The sequence below is a fragment of the Mustela nivalis genome (assembly GCF_964662115.1).
Source record: "Mustela nivalis genome assembly, chromosome: 3".
Classification (NCBI taxonomy): Eukaryota; Metazoa; Chordata; class Mammalia; order Carnivora; family Mustelidae; genus Mustela; species Mustela nivalis.
In genome coordinates this window covers 74,897,824-74,912,804 of record NC_139022.1, presented here as the reverse complement: position 1 = coordinate 74,912,804, position 14,981 = coordinate 74,897,824, and the positions used below count along the sequence as shown (strand labels likewise).

Sequence of the window (14,981 nt, the reverse complement as noted above, 5' to 3'; positions counted from 1 at the left end):
ATTTTAAGCAGCTGAGTCTCTTAACAGTCACATAAAAATAACTTCTTTCTCTATACCCATAAAAACAGGTTGATCTGAAGTTGACCATATGGCTAATTATAGTGAAGTGTAATATACAAAATGACATTAGATACAATCTTAATATCTATTGATAAGTCTAGATTGATCATAATATCCAAATGTATACTGCATACATCTGCACATGGTATTCAAAATTATAGTCCCTAAAAGCTATTGCATTTTAAAATCAGAATCTCAGGTAGGTAAATTTCATATATATATAAATCCTATTGGTGAGAGTTGCAGCTTTTGATGTAAGCATAAAATATCACTCCTTTTTGTAACAACCGTTAAAGGCTAAGCCTTTGAGGGATTTAAGAAGAGTCAGACTTCATGCCTACCCATTTTTACTTTAAAAGTGAAAAGACGTGATAGGAAAATTTGACCTACTTTTTCCCCCTTGTTCTGTTAGTTTTGATTCTGGCTGGTATCCACTTATTAACCTATTTTCTATTTTAGGCAAAATTGCTTTCCACGAAAATGGCTTCAGAAACTCACAAAAATCCCTATCTATATCAAAAGAGCTTATCTCATTATATCTTACATGCCATTAAGTGATGGCAGAATTATCTAATTTGGTATGTAAGTAACCAAAACATGGACTAATGGAAAAATACATTCAAGGAAACTACCCACAACCCTATATGGAACAGTTTCATTATTTCTGGTAATCTTTCTTTAGGCCACATCATGGAATTGATCCTTTAGTGAATTAATCGAAGTCATGAGCAAGCACCTGGTATATGTGAAACTTTGAGGCAAGTTAGATAATGAAAAATAAATAAAAATCTCTTAACTGACAGTATTACTTTGGGTCTCTAGAAACAACTATTGGCTTTGGGCTTGAAATATCTTTTCAGTAAATAACAAACCAAAACAACCAAAAAACTGTTAGTTTAGTCCTCATCCAAGCACATCTTAATTTTCAAACAAAAATTCATCCAATCATATGAAAAGTTCTTTAATATAGAAGACACTACCAAAGAGAATTCTTGGTGGGTTATGAGTGGTACCAACAAAGCCAAAGCAAGGACTCTATGTAGGATTTAAAAACTTTTAGGAATTACTGTGTATGATTAAAATGAAGTTAATATCAATTGTCTGCTTCTAGGGAGTTTCATCATTGTCTTGGTACCAGCTTCTCTTTGTAGGATTTGTTTTTGTTTTTTTTTTAAAGATTTTATTTATTTGACAGAGAGACGCAGTGAGAGAGGGAACAGAACAGAGGACGGGGGAGAGGGAGAAGCAGGCTTCCTGCCAGGCAGGGAGCCCAGTGCCGGGCTCAACCCCAGGACCCTGGGATCATGACCTGAGCTGAAGGCAGATGCTTAACCGCTGAGCCACCCAGGCGCCCCTCTCCTTGTAGTTTTATATAGACTCTATGGAGCCTATGTGCTTAGTTATAAAAGACTCATTTTTAGATAAACAAATGAAACATGAAAATCTGGCTAAAAGTTGGCATTTGGCATTTGAAAATGGAAAAAATTATAAGCTGCAGAGAAGGCAGAAAAACAATATGCTGTGAAAATGTAGCAAACTCTACAGCTCATGTTTAGTTTATGTTCTCTGGTTTCACTTTACACTACACTGAAATTGAGGTGCTTAAATTGTCTTACAAATTAGTATGACTTCAGAAGACAGAAAATAGAATACTTTACTAAACAGGATAACATAGCATTTTGCTTACATGTTCATTCCAGGCATTCCGGGGCCACCTAAAGCATTCAGGGGGGGTCTCATTGCACCTCCATAGTTCTGTAATGATAACCAAGGGTCAGACTACCACAAAACAAAAAAACAAAACCAAAGAGGAGGGGGGAAAGAAAGGAGAGCAGGTTAATGATTTCCCTACATAACTCCTGATTGGATAAGGCCTGTGCAATTCATTCTCTGAAGGATCCACTCTTGTACTATTGCTTCTATCTTAATAATTACTTTGGTCTGTGTCTTTTAAAAACTACATGACTATGTAAGATCATTGGAGCATGTTAAACGATTAAGGTATAGTTGCAATTAGAATATTCACCATATCCTTATGAATTTCCCAATATCTGTACAACAGTGAACTTTTTCAAATAAAACATTTTATAAATTCAAAACTCTGTTTTTAAAGAATAGATGATTAGTCAGCATGTTGAAATTGCCAGACCCAGAACAATTACATAAAAGCTAAAGGAAAAAAACCCAACAGGTGAACCTAACATAAGAAAGCTGAATGTAAACTTCTGTTCACAAAATAATATATCCCATAGAGAGATGTACGAATATACAAACACACAACAATATATGAAAACTAAAATGCACTTAAAATATGTATACATGAATTATATCATGGAACAGGCTTCTGTCAGCATCTCTTACATACATTCAAAGGAGAAAAACATTTTAATGTTTTAACATGCATATCATATTAGCTTACTTTAGTTTCCATTAGGGCCCAAAGATTGCTTTTTAACATTGTCATGTTAATATATTTTGACACTATCAACTGCTTTCATGCTTGGCTTTCTGACAGCACTATTCTGCCAACTTTTCTCACTTTTTTCCCCGTTTCCTTTGCTGGCTCCTTTTCTTTTGCTAACTCTTGAAATGTTGTTTTCCTCCAAGTTCTAACCACAGCATTCTTTTAAATAAGTTCATGTTTAAGGGTAATCTTATCTGCTACCATTAGTTCAGCAACTATTTAGGAATCTCAGATGTTTTCTATTTGGTCACAACATCTCTGCTAAGCTCCTGGATAACTCCCATGTTGAATGTCAATTGGATTGTTTCCATCGGGCCACTGCTTCATGCTCAACACATCTAAAAGTAAACTCAGTGTTCTCTTCTCACAACTGCGTTCTTCATATTGCTTTCCTCAGTCAGTTCTTTGGCATCCCTTGCCAAATAACAACAGTCCAGGCTAAGAACCTCCAGGCGGTTTACCAAAGTCTCTTGATTTGACCTATGAAATAGCTCTTGGAATAGTGCTTTCTTTCATATCACTATTCCTTGTCACTTACTAAGACTTATGTACCGTCTTCATTAGTCTCTCTGACTTGGCCTCTCCCGCTCCCCATCTATTCTTCATGCTGCCTCCAGAACAATGATTCAAAAAGTCAGTCCTGTTTATGTCACCTAAAAGCCATGATGCCCCATACGGCCTCACAAATAACCTAATCCTCAGCATGGCTCTATGATGGTATTCAGAGGTCAGCCCTAGCCTGTATTTCCTGTATACATTTCCTATAACCTTTACCTTCTTTCCCTACTCCCAGCTATGCCCTCCAGCTTAATGGATTTCTTGTGGTTCAGAAACCTGCAAGACACTTTTTCACTCATGGTAACTCATGGCGTGGCCTTCTGTGTAGTAGGTGCTAAGATGACAAGGAAATAGTCAATGAGTTTGTTAATTCTAGAGTGTAAGTCACAGTTTATAAATAAATTACTTAGTTACATGTTCTTCTCATTGTTTATTTACTTTTTCTTTAGGGAACTTTTACTTAAACATCCCATTTGTATGTGCTATGGGATAAAATGGTTTCTATCCACAGCTGAGTCACTAGTTAGATTAGTTAGTTCCTTAACCTCTGGATGAAGCATGGTAGTGGTACCAGCAATGTTAGCAAGAAGTCTCTGAGAAGAAAATTAGCCATTGGAAACAAAATCTGGATGGTAAGGTATAATAGAAATGCTTCAAAAGAAAAGTCTCCTTCCATTTTTGGTCTTAGAAGATCTGTTTCATTTTATCAAGGAAAACATTAATTTTCTTTATAGCTCAGGACATAGAAAGACATTGGTTTGAACTTCTGTTGCCACAGCCCCATTTCCTCTGCCTCTCTTTCTATATGTGTGATCACGGGCCAATACTTCTCTTAATGATCGACTCAAACTTCATTTCCTTATCGGCAAAGTGATATCATGTCCTTTATAAGCTTGTTGGAGGATAAAATAAAATCATATAAAACACCTATCATAGTACTTGGTGCATTAAGAACATGATATCTGGTGATCAAAAGTTGTAGCTGCTAACTCTTTCTTGTCACCATTAATAAGGGACCAACTTAAATGAGTCCTCTTCTCATCAGCTTCCCTTGAGCCTTCAACCCTCACAGAATTACATGCTTATTTATGTACTGATTCCCTGACAGAGCATGCATATTTCTTCTCTAGATTTTTTTTTTTTTTTACTGCATAATAGCTTTTCTTTATGTATTTGTGTCTCCTGCTGAACAGTAAGTACCTTGAAGGTAGAATTTGTTTTACTCCTCTTGGTACACCCAATGCTCTAGTATCACAGGAAATGAGTAAGGAATTATCCAATACATAATTTGATAGATTTACAAAATATTTTCATTTTGTGAATAATTTAAAGCAAAAGAAAACAGGAAGACAAGAAAGAATAACAACTGGCTTTCCGAGTGGTATCAACAAAGGCAGAATGGAAAAAGCTAATTTAGAATCACTGAATTTTAAAGCGGATGGCAGCTATACAATTCCATCTGGTTTAATCTCTTTCTCAATGCAATGTTCCTGACAAAATGACTGTTCAGATACTGCTTGGAAAGTTTATAAAGAGTTTTTCCATGATTGGGCAGTTTACTTTCTAGAAAGTTCTTCCCCTTACTGAGCTGAATTCTACCTATCTGAAATTTGAAAATAGAGAATCAGTTAATTCTCTCTAATATGAGAGCTTATCATATATTTTCATCTCACCATATCTCCACCCCAGGTATTTGATTTGGAAATCATAGTACGTTCCTATTTGTATATAACTCATTTATCCTTCAGATTTTTGGAAGAACTAAAACTAATTGGATAGTTTTGGTGAATTTTTCTGTTAATCATATGGAATCTGGCAAGCATAAGAACACAGGCAAGGTAAGTATATCTTAATACAAAAGCAAATAGAAAAATGTCTTCAAATATGGTATTAAGTAAGCTATTTTTCTTGATTAAGTAGGTAATTGTGTATTACCACCAAAGTTAAATTTAAAACAGGTAAAGGGGTGAGAAAAATATGCCAAGATTTGGAGCAAACTTTTATTTCTTCATTCATGTAATAAGTATCAAGCACATGTTTAGTATGATCTAAATGTGCATTTGCCTAAATCAACATTATCTAAGAATCACCAGAACATATATATATTTCTCTGTTCTTGGAATTCGGTTGTTCCAACAGATAATTATTTTTCTTCTCCATTAAACTGGTCTTAAGGTTAAAAAAATTATGGAAATAATATCTACAATAAAAAAGAGATGTGTTTTATGTTTGTATATAAAGCTAGAAACAATATTCCAGAGATGATTTCTATAATTCAACTAGAAAAAAGCAGATGCATTCTGTTTGGTTACATCTGTATGGTTATAATATCTATTATGAGAATTATTTTTTTTATTATCTTTCAAGAAACACAGATAACCTTTATACAAAATTCACAGTTTATAATGCATATGTTTCATATACAGGTGTTACAGGTAAATATTTCATAAGAAACCCTCATCCAAATTATTTTACCTCACGTTTTACTTATCTGCCATTCATATTAATATGATTCCTTTTTTATTTAAGTACATGGTATGTAGAGTTTCCTTTAATATTTGACATTTTCTATGCTGTGATTTAAAGAAGTTGTTGTAGGTAGTTCTGGCTTCTGAGGTAAATTCAAACCAAAACACCTTATTGCCCTCAAATTATGAAGAAACATATAGCAAGGGTACTAATCCAAATGGCAGAAATAAACTAATCTTTTGAGTTCAAAAATACAAAGAAAGAACTTACATGATAAACTTCAGTATTAAAACTCATCAATAAGAGATTATGCACCAGAAACATGTTTTCGTACTTTCTATTGTAATTTACTTATAACACAAAACACATAAACATACAGCTAAATATTTATAAAACATAAAGACCAGTATGCTTTCCATCTATGCATTTTCAAATGAGTTCTAAGTGTTCATAAAGCTTAAATAACCATTGGCATATCATTCAAACACTGTAAAACTGACTATTAACTCATACTAGTTTTTTAAAAGTATTGAAAATATTGGTTTGGGATGGCAAAAGCTTAGAGAGCAGCTAGCTTAAAAATCAATGAACTGAATGAATAATGATAACTAAATTATAGGCATCACATTTTTATGTATATTTTAATATGTATCTATTATGAAAATCTTTAGGAAAAAATCTTTCAAGTTATGTAGAGCCAAACTGGCTTAGTTTATTAATGACTAAAATATATATTCAGTCAATGAATATCTTATAGATCTTATAAGTTCTAATTGCTATCAATAACTTCTGAAGGTTGGTCACATAAGTCATCGACCCTAACATGAGTAGACATAGGGAAAAATAATTTAAATATCTAAATCAGAGTTTTATAAGATCTTAGAAAATACGTAAGAAATAAATGAGCCTAAATAAAAGAAATTATTTTTTTCATGACATGATGTCATGTCCATTAACATTTGGAGTTTTTTTTTTCATGTAATATGGTATCTCTGAAAATTTTGGTTATAATGCCTTTCATGTTTTAATATAGTTATATATATAACTATACATATATTTTTTATTTAATATAGTTATACAAATATATGTTTTATTTAATAAGATATATATGTGTGTATATATATATTTTTTTTATGTTGGTTAGAAACACCTAGATCTAACTCACATTATCTCAGTATTAGATATTAATTCTCTGACTCCTTTGGGCACAGAACAAAATACTAATTTAATTTTTTAAAAGTAGATACATGAAACAAGTTCCTAAAACTAGACTTATATAGCTATTCTTGGAAAGCATAAAGAAAATAAGTTAATTCACTCTTTTAATCAACATTACGACACATTAATCTCTGAGCCATAAGATAGAAATTTAAAATTCTAGATTTGGGATTAGTTTCCTTGAAATATAACATGATAAAATTAATTTTTACCTCATTTAGTTTTCCCAAGAGAGACAAAAGAATGTTTTACCAAAAATAAACGATATTCTGTAATAGCATACGACATTGAAAAATGTCATGAACAGGTAGGATAGATTCAATTTCAGTGTGTACTTTTGGAAACTTTTAGAGAAGTAGGCTAACATCTGATATAGACTGGTAGGATTATGCTTGTTCACTAAGACCCATTTAATGTTTATTTCTAAATAGCTATTGTTTTCATATTCTATGAAGAAATGGTTGTAGGTAAGAAACTATCAATGGCATTCTTTAAACGACTTATAGAAATATATTCTATGTTGTTTATTCTGTTCCATATCTTATATCAACTGTGTTTTATTTAACTTATTTAACTTTCATGCTTATCTTTTATAATAATTGCTATACATTTTTTTAGACTTCCTCAGCTTGGTTAACAAAACAGTAATTAATAGCTGTCTTTTTATAATAATTCCTTTAATGTATTTCTACACAATATAATTTTCCAAATGTACCAAAGGCATATGTGATAGCACCTGTTAAAATATGGTTTGTTGTTACATCAGTTTGGACATGTCACAGATATTATGTCCTCAAGAGCCCAATAACTGTTATATCAAGCCTCTAATGCATATAATAAAAGCCAGCGAATGATATCATTTGTTTATGTATAAGATGAAGGCAAAAAACTCAGCATCTAGTTTTTGTGTTGATTATTTACCTGTGGTCCTAAGGGCACCATTCCTCTTGGAGGAGTCATTCTCTGCATTGGCCCACCCATATTTGGATGCCCTTTAAAAAAAAAAAAAAAGGTATGAAGATATTAGCAATGAGTGCTAAACCAGGAGGTGGTAGCCTCTTTTCTGCTTGGTGTTAAACCTTATTTACTAAGGGAACTGGGTCATGGACTTCATTTCATCTTGGCTTCCATGGCTACTTTTCTGTCTCTTATGACCACTTGCCCACATTCTCCATTCATTGAGACTGATTTTTTTCTTCCTACTTGTGCTGAAATGTATCTCTCATACCATCTGTACCTTTTACCTCGGAATAGTGTAATAGAGCCGCACACATCTGTGGTACCTAAATAGCTCTGTTGGAAGGTCCTGATTATTGATTTTTGTTAAATTAATTAAGTCATTGGTTACTTAGCATCCTCTTTTCCTCCTGCTCATCTTTCAAATGTACTAACTATCTGAAAAAGGCAGAAGAAATCCTAAAGGAAATAATCATTTTAATTCCCACCTGTTAGAAGTTATATAAAAGGTTTTAGCAGTTATTAGTTAAAACATGGATTTTTAGATACATAAGATACTTTGGTTTCTTATGTGATCACCATCATCATATCATGCATAATTAAGAGTTAGCTGAGGAGTGCCTCGATGGCTCAGTGTGTTAAGCGTCTGCCTTCGGCTTAGATCATGATGTCAGGATCCTGGGATGGAGCCTAGTGTCAGACTCCCTGCTCAGCAGGGAGTCTGCTTCTCGCTCTCCCTCTCCCAGCCTCCCACCTGTGTTCTCTCTCGCTCCCCCCACCTTAAAAAATAAATAAAATCTTAAAAAAAAAAAAAAGAGTTAGCTGAATATATAACTCATTTGGCCATATTACCTATAAAAATGTAACTGGTATAATTATGGAAGATTAATACAAATAAAATTGTCCCTAAAAATTAAAGATTTATTTGAGTCTCTGCATATCAATTTCACTTTTAATTTAAAGTAGTCACCTTGTTGTCGAGTTGGGTCCATTCCACTTGGAAGTAATGGCTGACTTCCTGGGACACCTCCAAGTGCCTAGGATATTTAGTAAAACAAAACAATAAAATATTCTAAGTATTTACAAAATAAGTGCTTTAGCAATTCTCCTTTAAAATTCCTATAATTACAGAATACATATAGTATTTCACCAGATTTCATATATTTCACATTAATTTATAAATTTTATAGCTCTACATACCTAGTGTAAGTTCTTAGTTCTAAAAAGATTCTACCTTGCTAAATTTTGTAAATAAGTACTTCCTAGAAACAAAAATCTAGGCAAAACTGTCTTCTTGAAGTACAATGCCTTTCCTTCAAATTAACTTACTATGGGTACTGACATAACGAATTTTGCTTCTTGAATGTAATCTCTCTATTTTCTACAGATTATTTTACTCATTTGGCATTACAATGGCAGCAGGACTAAAATGCCAAGGGGCCAATAAACATTTTTTGTTGTTACATTTTCCCTAAGAAACCATTTAGAAAAATAATACTCTAGTTAAGTTCAGTTGATTTGGCTGAATGGAAAAAAAGAGAACCAGAAGTGAAAAAGGTGGAGGATTAATAGACAGGGTTTATTTTATGAAGGCTGTGATACTAGATATGTCCTGAACCACAAGTTTCTAACAGTTATCTGAGCAGCACTTAGAGCTGGACCAAACATGTATCCAGTCACATGAACACATAATCCTGACAAGTGGCAAAAATTTCTGTAAGATTCACTAATTTAACTTAAAGCAGAATAAATCTTGTCTACCTAGTGAAAAATTTCAAACATTTCAAAAGAAATTTAATAAGAAAAGTTTATATATCCAGATCAGAACTGTTTTCTTAATCATCATCACTTGGGATACAGTAGAGAACTGCCATTTCTCAAGCCATTTTTGTAATTCTTTAATTTTTTTCTTAAAACCACACTGAGTACATACACTAGTATATGATCCATTCCCTGCAAAACAAAAGTAAACAATAATAAACAATATCTCATGTTAAGGAACTCACAGATCTTTTTGTGCCCCTTGTTGACATATTTAAGATCTCAGTTTAGGGATTGGTTCCTAGCAAAATTCTTCCATATAAACCCAATCTGGGATAAGTTCTCCCATTTGTTTTCAACTATGTATATATATATATATGTTTTCCAGCTTACAAAAAATTCCACAAGCAGTACAAAGGATTCCCATAGACTCTGACACCAATTGCCCAACTGTCAACATTTTACCACATCTGCCCCTGAATCACCCCTTCTCCTTCTCTCTATATGCAGTTGTTATCATCAATCTTTTTCAGAACCACCTGACAGCAAGCTGTAGACATTATGCCTCATCACTTCTGAGTACTGCAGAATACAGTACATCCTCTAAACAAGGATATTCCTGTACAAAACCATAACACAATGCTTCAAGACAGGAAACCCACACTGATACAACGCTACCATCCACTCCACAGACCTCAACCATATTTGCCATTTGTCTCCACCATGTTTCTTTTTACTTTCTATGGCCAGGATCTCACGGAACACATGTTGCATTTAGTTATTGTATTTCTTCACCCTTCTCCAAGCAGGAATTATTCCTTCGTCTTTCCCTGTCATGTCCTCAGCAGTTTTAGAATCTGGGTCTTCAATTCTAAAGGATGATCTTCTGATGCTTTTTCATGACCCCAACTCAGGTCCTATTTTCTTACAAAGATTCCTGAAGAAATGATGCTGTGCTCTTCTTGGTGAATCACTTCAAAGGCACATGATGCTCACTCGTCCCATGACAGGGTATGTTAACCTTTTTCATCTGATTGTGTTGGTGTTCATCAGGTCTGTACACCATGGGATCATTACTTTTCCCCTCTGTAATTAACTACTTTTAGTATTAGAATTATTCCAAGATTGTCAGTATCCCATTCCTTGTCAATCAATTATCTACCCACCAGCATCCACTGACAACTCCTAAGCACTAGGATAGTTGCAAAAATGGAGATATTCCTTGTCTATCATTTTATGTGGCTTAGTTGGCATTCCACTGAAGGAACAACTTTTTGTCCACCTTTCCTTCCTATTTCAGTCAATAGGTTGTAATCTATTATTATCATTTATTTTAGTATTCAAATATTCATGATTTGGCCAGCAGGAGGCTCTTCAAGTCCTTATGGACTTTCGACACGTCTCCATCATATTTTGAGTATTTTCTTCCTTGGACAAAAGTTCCAAGTTCACCTCATACTTTTTTCTAGCCTGGCTCTGAAAACAGACTTTACTCCAAAGGCCCCAGAGCCCTGATTCCCTCTAGTGAAGGACAACATTTAGACATCAAGATCTGAGCTCTCAGAGTGCTCATTTTAAATTGGTACACTGCTTTTTTGCCCTCTCAGTAGATGCTGCACTAAGAAAAAAAAAAAATTTAAAATTATAATAATAAAAGTCTGTGAATGTACACACATATACATCTATGACTAACTGTATATCTGTGTGTGTGTGAGGAGGGTACATACCCATGCCATAAATTCCTATTTCCCAGCACCAAGTCAACAGGTAAAATTCCAAAGTAAAACCTCAGGATTATTTTTAACCTCCTTCTTTTTTATGTTTGTAAATACTTTCTCCTACAGTGAGAAATCTGACTTCCATTGTCTTCAATATTTTTTACTTTTTTGCTCAGTGTATTTATTTGCTCAATATAACAGATCTCCCAACCACAACCTTTTCTTTTTTCTGCCACCTCTGGATGACTCCTTCCTTCCTGAATATCTTAATATGCTGGGGAGGTAAGGATTGTTTATGTACTTTTATAGGATTTTATACCTCATTTTCATAGAACTTAAATACAATCATGGCTTGTTTCCTCTCTGCATCTCCAAAAGACTGTAAACTATGAAGGGGTATAGAACCTATCTTGCCTATTGGCTCAGAGAAATATTTATTGAAGACATAAAATAAATAAAATTTAGGCTGGGCAATTTTAGGAATCATCAGTGATAAAGTCCTAAGGAAGAAATTGACTTCAAAGAAAAAAGATAAAAGGTATAATCCTTCTTAAAAATGTTTTTATTTATTTAATTGAGAGAGAGAGAACATCAGTAGGAGTAGAGGGGGAGGAAGAGGGAGGAGAAAGAACCTCAAGCAGACTTCACACTGAATGTGGAGTCTCATGTGGGGCTCAATCTCACAACTCAGAGATCATGATCTGAGCAGAAACCGAGTCAGATGACTGAGTCACCCAGGTGCCCCACAAAAATATAGTTCTTTAAAAATACCAAGGAGATGTAGGAAAGGAAAATGAAACTGAATAGGAATGAAATTAGAAAGTGGACCAAGACCAACACTTTATAATAGAGGGTTTTAAGAAGCAAGAAGTAGTCAACACTGTCAAAAAAACTAAACTAGTTTTTAAACTAGAATTTATTGGTATACGAAACTCCATTTCATAGATAAAGTGGCACATCTTTGCAGCTTCTATTGCACCAAGTATGGAAGATTAAAAACACACAAAAAAGAAACATTTGGTTTTGAAAACCCTGCAAATAGCCAAGTACAGTACTTTGGTAAATAAAAATAAAATGGTTCAGATGAACACAATCTGTGAAAAGAAACCACTGAGAGTAAATGAACTATGGACATCAGACAATGGTCACATTTCTCCCCGTCGAGCTCCAGAGATAAGGCAAGACTTGCTAAGTCTAAGGATTGTGACCCCATGGAGGTCTTAAGTATCTCCAGACTGAAGCTAGGACAAGTATAGTGCAATTAGAAAAAAGAGATGGTTCCTGAGCCTGCGAAGGCCCGTGTTCCCCGCGCTCCTTCCCGGGGTGGGGGGGGGGTGTTCACGCCCTCCGGCATCTCTGTATTAAAAATACAGCATAATCGGTGGTGCCTGGGTGGCTCAGTGGGTTAAGCCTCTGCCTTCGGCTCAGGTAATGATCTCAGGGTCCTGGGATCGAGCCCCGTGTCGGGCTCTCTGCTCAGCGGGGAGCCTGCTTTCCTCCCTCTCTCTCTGCCTGCCTCTCTGCCTACTTGTGATCTCTGTCAAATAAATGAATAAAATATTTAAAAAAATACAGCATAATCTCATAGAAATTACAATCAATATCAGGTTGTCTTTCAAAAAGAGTGTCTTTTTTCTAAATCTAACTCATCATTATTTGTATTTTGGTAGGTCAGAACTCTAACTTTTAAAAGATTTTTTTCAGTCCTGGGATTACCAGATGATTGATTGTTTTGCCCACTAACAAAGTCATAATCACCACATCCCTTAAAAATTTAACATCAGGAAAAATAAATTTATACATCTTGTGGGTTAATATTTTCATATTTTTAATATGCTAATCACATTCCATTCAGACTTGTATAACTAGTCACAAATTTTGACGTACATTCTTTGTTCTACAAAACATCTTTACCTGACAGAGAAAATAACACTAATTATGAGGGCAGTTAATAATAACAAACATAATATCAATTGTAACATTGTAACTTGTGTCTTTTTAAATTTATTATTTCATTCAATGCTTACAACAATCCCATGAAATGATTATTTTTAAGTTATTTTTAATCATTCCTGATGAATCCAGTTTTAATACAGTAGTTTTCCCTTATCTGGAGTTTCACTTTCTATAGTTTTAGTTAACCCATGGTATACCTCAGTCCTGAAACATATGATCCCTCTTCTGATGTATTGTTAGGTCAACAGCAGCCTAAAGCTTTGCCACAACACCTATGTCATTCACATCACGTCATCTCATCACATAGGCATGTGATCATTTGAGATCATCATCATAAGAAAAGTGAGCACAGTACAATAAGGTATTTTGGAAGAGAAATAGAGAGAGCTGCACTCACATAATTTTTACAGTTTGTTTTAATTGTTCTATTTTTTATTAATTATTATTATTAATCTCTTACTCTACCTAATTTATAAATTAAACCTTAGCATAGATATGTATGCATAGGAAAAAATATGGCATATATAGAATCAGGTACTATCTGTGGTTTTCAGGCATTCATTGGCAGTCTTGGAATATATCCTCCATAGATAAAGGGGGACTACTGTTCATAAATTTATTAATTTGTTGATGGTTATAGTACTGGTAAGAAGCAGAGCCAAGGTGTCAAATCAGGTCAAATATTTCAAAGTTCTAAATATAGGCCTTAACTCCTAGGATTTAAAATAAATGAAATGATATGGAATTTTATTTAAGCAGAAACAAATGAAGAAATGCCTTGCTTCATAAAAAAATTAGTTCACAAATGATGTGATTCCAGTGGTAAGCCCTTCTAGGAACTTAAGATTCTGGTATATATTTCCTTGAATACCAATACCTATATTGTCTCCTCAGAGAGATTAAATGCTTACCGATGATGAAAAAAAATAGTGAATTTATCAATGCTTTTATGACATAATTCAGTTAGTAATTTCGACCTACCAACATTTTGGATGGGTCCCCTCAATTATATGAAATGAAGTAGAATCATCTAATTAAAGTTTAAAAGTAGAAAGGACTTTAGAAATACTTGAGTCCATTCTCATTCTACTGGTAGGAAAATCAAGGCCCAGAAAAGTTAAGTCACTTGTTCAAAGTCGTGCATTGCTGGACATTGCTGGTATTTGGACCAGCATGCTAAGATGCTTGATGAAAATGAGGTCCTTTCAACACACCTTTTTTCCTGCAAAAAGGCATTATCCATAGAAAAGATGTTAAAATACAGAAATATTACAGTCAGTATCAGAAAACATTTGTCTTCAAAGCACAACTCACCATTTGATAGATATTTACTTTATTTCTCTTTTGGTTATCTCTCAACTACTGCAAGTACACCATCCAATATACTAGTCCTTTGCCCCATGCAGCCATTTAATTAAAATTAATAAAGTTAGGGGCACCTGGGTGGCTCAGTCGATTAAGTAGCTGCCTTTGGCTTGGGTTGTGATCCCAGGGTCCTGGAATCGGAGAGCCCTGCATCTGGCTCCCTGCTCAGCGGGGAGCCTGCTTCTCCCTCTCCCTCAGTCTGCTGCTCTGCCTACTTGTGCTCTCTCTCTAGCCTTCTCAAATAAATAAATAAAATCTTAAAAAAATTAAATTAATAAAGTTTTTAAAAATGTTCTATTTGGTAGTGGAATTAGAATAACAACTCCACAAGAAGAAGGGTTCTCATTAGTTTACTGATGTATGCCTATAAGTAGAATGGTGCCTAACACACAGTAAAACTCAACAAATATTTGTTGAATGACTAAATATTTTTCAGACAGATTTCATATAGCCCA

General features: G+C 34.1%; 1 protein-coding gene across 12 annotated transcripts in view; it reads right to left on the bottom strand.

Annotated features, from left to right (window-relative positions):
- Positions 1 to 14,981, bottom strand: part of SSBP2 (single stranded DNA binding protein 2) — a 293,865-nt gene that overhangs the window by 41,621 nt on the left and 237,263 nt on the right. For 6 of the 12 annotated variants that reach the window (XM_082724712.1, XM_082724720.1, XM_082724718.1 and 3 more), the window contains 3 exons: positions 8,697 to 8,763; positions 7,691 to 7,761; positions 1,748 to 1,815 (listed from right to left, as the gene is read on the bottom strand). In XM_082724712.1, the coding sequence (XP_082580838.1) occupies positions 1,748 to 1,815; positions 7,691 to 7,761; positions 8,697 to 8,763 (206 nt within the window). Of the gene's footprint in view, positions 1 to 1,747; positions 1,840 to 7,690; positions 7,762 to 8,696; positions 8,764 to 14,981 lie in introns of all 12 variants that reach the window. The other 6 variants (XM_082724719.1, XM_082724717.1, XM_082724710.1 and 3 more) reach the window with 1 other exon arrangement.